The following is a 9,272-nucleotide window of genomic DNA, read 5'->3' as shown; positions in this document are numbered from 1 at the left end:
GTGTGTAGAAACTATAGGAAAAGTCGGATGACAAACATAGTGATAATTTCAATGTGAATGTTGACAGTTATGTGTATGAGTAAAGACCTGTGTGTTGACAGTTGTAGTGTAGTAGCAATGATATGTTGAAAGTTGTTGTTCTTTAGTAATTATTTGTTATTATTGCACAATATTCATGGGCACATTTTTCACTTAAGTCGTGTTAGACATTGATCATATTGGTGGCAAATAATATGGCTAGTAGTGGACTGGACCGGAGTGAAAGCTAAATTAAATTTTTGGTAGGAATTATCAGAGCTGTAAGGGATTAGTGTAATGGAGGTTGTTAAGGAAGAACCAGATATTAAGTTAGTGTGTGAGGCTGGTGAAGAACTAATGGGAGTGGTTAAGGAAGAACCAGTTGTGAAGTTAGAGAGTGAGGCTGGTAAAGAAATAAGAGCAAAGGTTAAGGAAGAACCAGAAGTTAAGATAGAGTGTGAAGTGGGTGAAGAATTGTTATTCATTGAGACTGGAATAGTCCAAGACACAATCACCCGCCCAGCCAAAGCTAAGAGGTTCAAATGTTTACAGTGTGGTAAATCATTTGCCTATAAGAGTCGGCTTGCCCGACACTCAATAGTTCATTCAGGAGTGAAGGCATTCAGGTGTGATGAATGTGGTAAATTGTTTACTAAGAAAGGTAGCCTGACGCAGCACCTACTTATACATTCAGGAGTGAAGAATTACAAATGTGATGAATGTGGTAAGCTGTTTACTGATAAAAGCACACTCACTAAGCACCTTTTGATACATGCAGGAGTGAAGAGGTTCAGGTGTGATGAATGTGGTAAACTATTTGGTGCCAAAGGTGATCTCAATAGGCACTTACTAATTCATTCTGGAGAAAAAAAATTCAAATGTGATGAATGTGATAAATTGTTTAGTCTTAAAAGTCATCTGACACAACACCAGCTGATTCATTCAGGAGTGAAGAAGTACAAGTGTGATGAATGTGGTGCAATGTTTCGTGTGAAAAGTCATCTCTCAGAGCACCTGGTAAGTCACTCAGGGGTAAAGAGGTTCAAGTGTGATGAATGTGGTAAAATGTTTGGTCATAAATTCAGCCTCACCCAGCACCTACTGATTCATTCAGGAGTGAAGAAATTTAAGTGTGATGAATGTGGTAAGCAGTTTGGGACAAAAGGTAATCTCAACCAGCACTTACTAATTCATTCTGGAGTGAAGAAGTACGGGTGTGATCAGTGTGGAAAGCTGTATACTCGTCAAAATGCTCTCAACAAGCACTTACAACATCACTAGAGAGTGAAGACCAAGCACTCACTAATTTACTTGAGAGGGAAGACCAAGCACTTACGAATTTCCAGGAGAGTGAAGACCAGGACATACTAATTCACTGGAAGTGCAGACCAAACACCAGTTAATTGGAGTGAGGACCAAGCACTTAATAAAACTCGTTGGTGAGTGAAGATGGTCAGATACGATGAATATGGTAAACTGTTTGTAACTAAATATCAGATGTCCAGAGATGCTGTCTTCTGCTGATCAGTTAAGGAGGATTAATTTTTTCAATGTGGTCTGTTGATGTGTCATGGTTATGTAAATAAGGCTTTATTATTTGGGTTGAATAAACACAAGTAATGATATCTAGGATTGGTGGTGGTACTGTCAAAATAGGGAGAGCGTGGCCGTGTGCGATTTGCCACAAGGGTGTGGAAAGTAACTGCATTTTGTGCAGTATTTGTGATAAGTGGGTGCATAAGACATGTAGTGGTATTAGAGGTAGATAGCAAGATAAGTTGATTTTGTTTGTGCAGAGTTTCGAGAGCACGTAGAGATTGTCAGGCATAAAAGGATTGATCTTGCTAATGAGTCTTTTGAGTATGTGGAAGAGTTTTCTTATTTAGAGGACATGGTATGTGCTGGAGATGGGGCTGGAGCTAGCTCTGTGGCTAGGGTAAGGACTGGTTAGAGGAAATTGAGGGACCTGTTGCCTCTCGCTGCAGTGAGAGGGCCCTCCCTCCATGCTAAAGGATCTTTGTATGCAGTACTTGTTAGGAGTGTAATGCTGTATGGTAGTAAGTCCTGGCTCAAATATACAGAAACAACACTGATTAAATAGATGTGTAGTGCATCTTTAAATATGAGGCCTGGGGGGAGCAAGGTTTACAAATTTAGAGTTTATAGGAAGAATGGGACTGGAGTTTATTGGTGCTGTGATGAGGTGGGGCAGATTGAGATGGTTTAGACATGTGGAGAGGATGGAGGATGACATTTGGGTGCAGAAAGTGAGAAGTGTGAACATTCTGGGTAGGATTGCGAGAGGCAGACCAAAAAAGACCTGGAACGAGGTCATAGAGTGTGACCTCAGGGATAAGGGACTGAATAGGGAGGCTCTCAAGAGATCGAGCAGCATGGAAAGCTGCCATTAGGTGACCAAGGCTGACGCATGCAAGCATGTCAGAGCCTTTATAAATGATACCCGTACAACTTAACCCTTTTTTTCTAGCTAGTGGCAGATGATTGTATTTAGATAAGGGGACTCCTAGGGGTGATGTGTGTTAATAATATTAGTTAATCTCTTCAGTCTGAGGACATGTTTGTTTATGGTCATTTTAGTTCTAGATGGGTTTAAAGAGGAAGACCCCCCCTCCCACTCCCACCCCGATGAGGAGTTAGTGAAATCTGATACATTAATTTGCATTTGAGTTTTCTTGCGAATGCAGGACTGTACAAGAAGTAGTATACCACATATAACTGATATCACATTCCTACAAATTTTCCAGTTATTAGTTCAATTTCATTTGCATTCATCTTACATGAAACTGACCTTTGTGTCATGTGACGAAACCGTATGATGTTCATTTAACATAAAGTTTTACCATAGCCAGTGTTGTAGGATATGGGAATGAAAATGTTTCCTAGATGAAATCCATTCATTTGAGACTGAATATCATGTAACAGGAAAGTTACTTCATGGCACCCATGAAAAATCCCAGCCTTCCATCCATTTTGCTTTTGATTCTCTTGTCACAAGTACTGTACCAAGGTATAGATTACACAAGAATAAGAAAATAAAGAAGAGGGTAACAGACCAAGAAAAAGGCATTCTAGTCTAACTTCATGCCCATAGTTGTTGTTGTTGCTTAACCCTGGTCTGTGGTCGAGCACACCACATGACTACACTTAAACAAGTGCTTCTTGGGGCTGCCCTGCAGGTACAGTTCAGTACATACACTGTATCAGGATCCAGCACCCTCTTGTAGTAGACATGCCTCACCAGGGTCAAACCAGGGTCCTTCCTCTTGGCAGGGTGCAGGAAAATATGAAGGTACGGTATGGCTCCTGGGTGGGCACTGCAGTTACTTCGTTCAGTATGCATAGTGTCACCACATAGGCTCCTCTTCAATGCCTCTGGCTCATAATAAAGATTCTAATGTATCCATATAGGTATCACCATTGCTGAGTGCAGGTGTGTTTCAGCAGAGATAAGTAATCATTCCTTCCCCCTCCCCTTATTTCTTTATTATTATTTATTTTTAGAAATTAGAGGTGTATATATAACGTCAACATCAAAAAAATATGCCAGTCCACTAATGCTGCCACCTGTGGCAGCTGCTGGTATGCTGGGCCATTCCAGTCCCCCATACTGTACTTTGTTACACTCAGTTACTCACCATCTACATCAGCATCATACATCCACCCACAGACAGTCATGTTGGCAAGGGTGATTCACATTGTGTTGGATTATTGGAAAGTAGATTATTATAATTGTGAATAAGATAGTTATTAATAAATCTTTTTGAAGAAGTGCAACATGTTTTTGCAGCATCAGTTTTCCCTCTTTCGATAATTCTGTATATCTATCTATTGCCTGATGCCATAATCATGTAAGGGGTGGCCATTTGACTCTGAGTTATTTGTTTTACAGAGAGGGGCACTATCCCTCCACCAACCCACTTGTTGACACGTAGGGAGCACATATGGTTTGGTTATATGGTTACCACCTAGCGTTGTAAATGGTTTCTTGGCTTACAGGAAACCATTTGACTTGTCACTCAATGTAAAGCCACCTGAAAAAGAAAGAAAAGTAATAAGAAGTGACAGGAAAGATGGGAGAAATAGGAAGAGAGGGGGGGCGGGCTCAGAAAAAGAATGATAAAGGCTAAGGAAGTAGGCAGCACTACATCAAGTGAGTGGATGATGGTTGCCACCACCTACCACATTTATCTACCTACCAACTTATTCTTGAACTAGATAAGTAAAAAGGTTTGAGCAGTCATACTAATTTGTTATCAAAGAAACAATATTAATGGTGAATGGAATAAAGTGAGTGAGAGGCCATGGGTCACATTGGTAGGAACAGCAAAAAGGGGCTTGGCTGGTGTGGTGCCTTGAAGGTTTTCCTAGAGAAGTAACTTGTAACAACCCAAGACAGCTGTCCAGCACATAGGTACACCACTGGATACACAGGGAATAAGGAGAAAAACAAGGTGTACCAATACAAGTGTATTTAACCAGTGGAGCCAGAGGATACTTGTTTATATTTTGTTATTGCTATTGTTTTATTCTGGTTAGAAATTTTCACACTATAGAGGATAATAGGCTTGTTAATCCTTTCAAAATGGAATTATTTGGAAGTTTGACAAAAAAAAAAAAAAAAAAAAAAGCCAAGGTAATAAGAAGAATCTTATGATGTCATTGTAGTGAGGGGATGAAATGAGGTAATCAGTATTAGCAAAGTTCATGTTTTCACATAGAACACAGCCTATACAATTTATTTGCACCCAGGACTTTAGGTGTACTATTGGGTGATCAGGGTCAGTGGGGACACACATTGTGCACAGCAGTCTGACTGGCCTGAGATTCAAACTACGATTCTTTGAGATGTGGACTGGATGTATTAACCAGTACACCAGCTCCCCAAATATATGTACAGAAAGAGAGAATCTGCACTGACATGAAGCTGAGGGTAGTGTTTATTGCAACAATTATGAGCATAGGCAGCTGGTTTGGTAATGTTGGCTGGAGCAATACCATATTTCACAGCAGATAGGACATTTTTTCCCCCAAAAAAATACTGAAAAGTCCCCATGCTTCTTCAGAGATGAATGTCATGAGGTTAGACTGGATTTAGCTCTGGCTGTATTCAAAACAGTCATATGTACAGGTAGTTATCCTACAAACTGCCTATCATTGGTAGAAAATACATATGAAAAACATTTAGTTAAAACTGTTAATAAACTGTGAAAAATATGATGTACTTGATGATTACTCAGAAGATGCAGGAAAAGCTTAAAGGATACCCACAACTCTGATTACATACTGACTAGCCTCTTCTACCTCTGGCGTAACAAAACAAGGATACCACTGTCGAAGAGAGCTATGGGAAGATAAAGAGAGATTGGCAAGTATTACAAAGAATGAATTACGTGTATAGTAAAGGATCATCTCAGAAGTCCAGAGTGGTATAGATGATGTACTACAGGAGGAAGGAGCTGACTCAAAGCACACAGGTGACATAAGAAGAATTAATTTAGGTCTGCCCTTCACACTGCATGACTACCAAGTCAAAGACTGGCTAAAGGTCACGTTAATCTCAGCATGAGAACGTCATTTTAATTTTACAGTACAGTAATCTTTTCAATATTTGATGTAATACAGCCAAAGGCTGTCCGGACACTGGGTCCCTGCCTCCTGTACTGGTATTTATGGACCCTAACCCAGCCTAACTCAGAAAACCACCTATATAACTCCCTACCGGACATCCATAGCACCTATTTAAGGCCCTATTCACACAAATAAGGAACAGAAAGCATGAAATAAATGAAAAGGAACCAGAGAATGAGGAATTAGAAGCGAGTATGGAAAATATTTAGCAGTGTACTTACAGCACGTCCGTGGTTGTTGCGAAGATGAACCCACCTCCTCTAAGGCTCTGGCATTGGTGAAAATGCTTTTCAAGCACGTACAGTAATCCAATGTTGTGCTGCACTTGATTCTTTGCACTGTGAGTTACAATTGTTTAACACTGCACATTCTGTTTTTAACTGCACCACGGCAGTTTCAACCACCAATTTGCACTCCGCTTTTAATCCTTTGCACTCTAAATTCTAATTTCTTAACACTGCACAACACTGTAAATTCCCATGTGATCTAGTGGTGAGGTATTGCAGTTTATTCACTGCTTATTCACAAAAACGAGCACTTGCGGCATCCATTGCGATGAGCATCTAGTTAGGATGGTAGTTAGGCAGTAACTGGGGAGGGGAGGAAGGAAGGGGCTGCAGGTAAACACAGCTGTCTGGCACTGCGCGCCAAATTCAAATTACGGGTGAAAAAAAAAAAAAATTGGGGGGGGGTATGTTTTTTGGCCATTTTTGAGTTCTGAAGGCCCGGGCCCAAAATGTCCGGGTAGTGGGGTGTCTGGTTATCGGGTGTCCAGTTAGTGAGCAGATTTCTATAATCTCTCGATTATCCTGACGACCACTACCTGGACTATCGATTACCCGGATACCTTTGATCTGGCTGTTCCAAACCATTATTCATACATTTTTTCATACTATCTGGACAAAATGCTTGCATCCGTTTGGAAATTATGGTCATACGAAAAACTTCCGTCCAGACTGTCTGGATGGACTGGTTGCTGCACTGTGTCTGGCTGATTAGTTTACCCAGCGTCCACCAGAGACCCCCCCTCGTTTAGTCTCAGTTCCCATGCAATGATTTAACAGCTGTTATAGTGGCATGTGGTGGCTGTTTTCTACCTGCTTCTGGCCTTGCATGCCTCTGCCTGGGGTGAGTGATGATGGCCTCTTCAGGGAAAAGGAAGAGGATAATGCTGACTCTTTAGAAGGGGGGGATCACGGGTAAGACTGATGTGGGATGGTCAAATCATGAATGTTTTTTATTTTATTCTAGCTTACTGTACTGTACCATAATTTTATTCAATTTACCATGATTTTATTCCATTTTACCATTATGTTTTGTCTGCCAATTGCATTTTTAGTTCTGCTTGACCAGATAGAGTAGTGTTAAACAACAGGAACAAGTGTTGTATGATGTACTGTTGTGGCCTTTTACACTGGCTTTCAAAGTTAGGTTATGTACGAATGGGGCCCAAGGGAGAAATCCACTATCCGGACGGAGCCACTACCCAAACATACCTTTAACTCTATTACATCGGATAATCGAGTGATTACTGTATTCTACTGCCAGATGATTTTCATGGTCTTAGAAAGATATCTGAGTATTAAAGGGGATTAATAGCAGTTGTATTTAAGCTTTCCATTTCAGTACTAAAATGTCTGGTAGTAAAAAGTATCTACCAGTAGGGGATGTCAATGTGTTCAGAAGTTATGAACACATTGACATGTATGAGCACCTTGGAGAATGAGTGCAGTTGCTGACTGTAGAGAAGAAATACATCTCTTAGTTGGTAGGGTGATTATTACAAACAAGAGCTGCGATTTATCAGATGATGAGAAAGATGAGTTAAAGGTGTCTTGAAAGACAACAGATGTGAATGCATGGTGAGGTTACTGGTTTATGAGGTGATGCTAAAGACAAAGGTGAAAGCCCTGAGGGATGGCCAGTACTTTGCCACAAGCACTCCACCTAGGGAGATCTTGGCGACTGGGGCATCGGACGACTTATGAAGCCAGCAAATGTAGCAGCCATGTTGGGGAGGCAGGCAACCATCTCTTATGGCTCAGTCTGGGGTTACATGGGTGTTTGGAGTGATAGATAGGGTGCGGCAGACTTGCGGGCCTCGTGTATCAACCCACAGGTGTACTTCATCCACATGGATGATGCACCCAATCACAAGACACTGGTGTGGCCTGAATGACTACTGAGAGTTAGGCTGAGGGTGAAGGCCAGGATGGAGCTGAGAGTGAAATTTAGGTTGAAGGAGAGAGTGAATTTTGTATTTGGAACAGGAGGAAACATGGCAAGGATCAAGGAAAGGTGGGATTCAACAGAGTGAGGTGTATGGGCGAGGTGAGGATTGTGAAGGAAGGGTGAACGGATCACTGCTGGCTCACAAGAAAAGAATAAGATCCCTCCATGTGATAATGTGAAGGGATCATATTCTTTTCTTGTTTAGTTTTGTTTTTGCCTTTTCATTTCTGTATTCATACACAGATTCTCTGTCTGGTGGACAATTATGGACACATTAATCCTTATCACAGGACTCTTTTGAACCTATTAAAATATATATGTTTCTACCACAGGACATCTTTCGTATGGCATACATTATCAGCAGGGTCACCTCCCCCATGTGTTGTCATCATCACCATCCTCAGGTTACTGGAGGCAGACAGGCCTCAGCATTGCCCCTTCTGCCACCGGTGTCCTTACTGTGTCGGTAGTCCTCAAGATGCTTGGAAATGGTAAGAATGCAGCCTGGGTCCTGCTAGCAGTACTGTTTCTGGCACCACGGTGAATATCCTGACCCTCTGTGGGGCTTCTGCCTTTGTTAGTTCTTGCTGGAGTAAGAGTGGAATTATTCTGGGAGGAGTAGACTGTAGCACCAGTCGAACAGGGCAGTATTCCCGAGGTGGATGGCAAGCTGTTGATAGGGAAAGCTGGAGCTCTCTATTCACCAGCCCTCAGGACTTGATCCTGACCATCTCCCTTTGCTGAACATTTTCATTGCTTTCATTTACACAGAAAGTAGGCCAGCATATTCTCCTAATACCTCTGTCTTCAGCTGTCTGCACCACACTGCATGCACATAAGATATCATACCTTCTATTCCCACTCCCTCTAGCAATGGCCACTGCATTATTACTATCAAAGGAGGAGGTATCTTGGATTGCTACCACCGGCACGGTAGGGCTCCTCCTGGTCTCCATCAAGTGACTGTGCCGGCAGTGACTGTTGCGATTTCCAGACGTGCTTGTCAGCGAAGAAGTGAAGGTGCGGCCTTCTTTTTCACCAATATCCGTGGCCTTAGCACCAATCTAAATTCAGTTAATTTTTTCCTACAGTCCATATCCACTCTGGCCCTATTCCTCACAGAACCACAAATCTCACTGAAATACCTACCACGGCAACCGAGCACCATCGGGACATGGTGACACCCCCTCCAGCAGGAGACCACGAAGGGACCCTGAGGGCACACGCATTGCCAAGGCAGTATGGACCTATGTCCCTGACTACCTTGTGCCCTTATTCCCCGCAACGGACCCAGCGGGAATATCGCAGTCCGAGTACATTACCCTCAAACCGGACCAGGCCTCAACAGGTTTGGGGTGGGGTTGAATACCCTG

The 9,272-nt window shown here is 42.1% G+C and overlaps 1 protein-coding gene across 1 annotated transcript; it reads left to right on the top strand.

Annotated features, from left to right (window-relative positions):
• Positions 1 to 281: 281 nt before the first annotated feature.
• On the top strand, positions 282 to 1,392 carry LOC145399196 (uncharacterized). The gene has a single exon (XM_080271885.1). It carries the CDS (start codon positions 316 to 318, stop codon positions 1,297 to 1,299), a length of 984 nt encoding a protein of 327 aa, XP_080128011.1. The 5' UTR covers positions 282 to 315; the 3' UTR covers positions 1,300 to 1,392.
• Positions 1,393 to 9,272: the final 7,880 nt, after the last annotated feature.

Source organism: Coenobita brevimanus, chromosome 48 (genome assembly GCF_032717465.1).
Source record: "Coenobita brevimanus isolate Jiangsu-jjx chromosome 48, ASM3271746v2, whole genome shotgun sequence".
In the NCBI taxonomy this organism is placed as follows: Eukaryota; Metazoa; Arthropoda; class Malacostraca; order Decapoda; family Coenobitidae; genus Coenobita; species Coenobita brevimanus.
Note: the sequence above shows the minus strand (reverse complement) of the source record. Positions and strands in the feature narration are given on the sequence as shown.

Coding starts and splice junctions, on each gene's coding strand:
- LOC145399196 (XM_080271885.1), top strand. CDS start 316: ATGGAGGTTGTTAAGGAAGAACCAGATATTAAGTTAGTGTGTGAGGCT.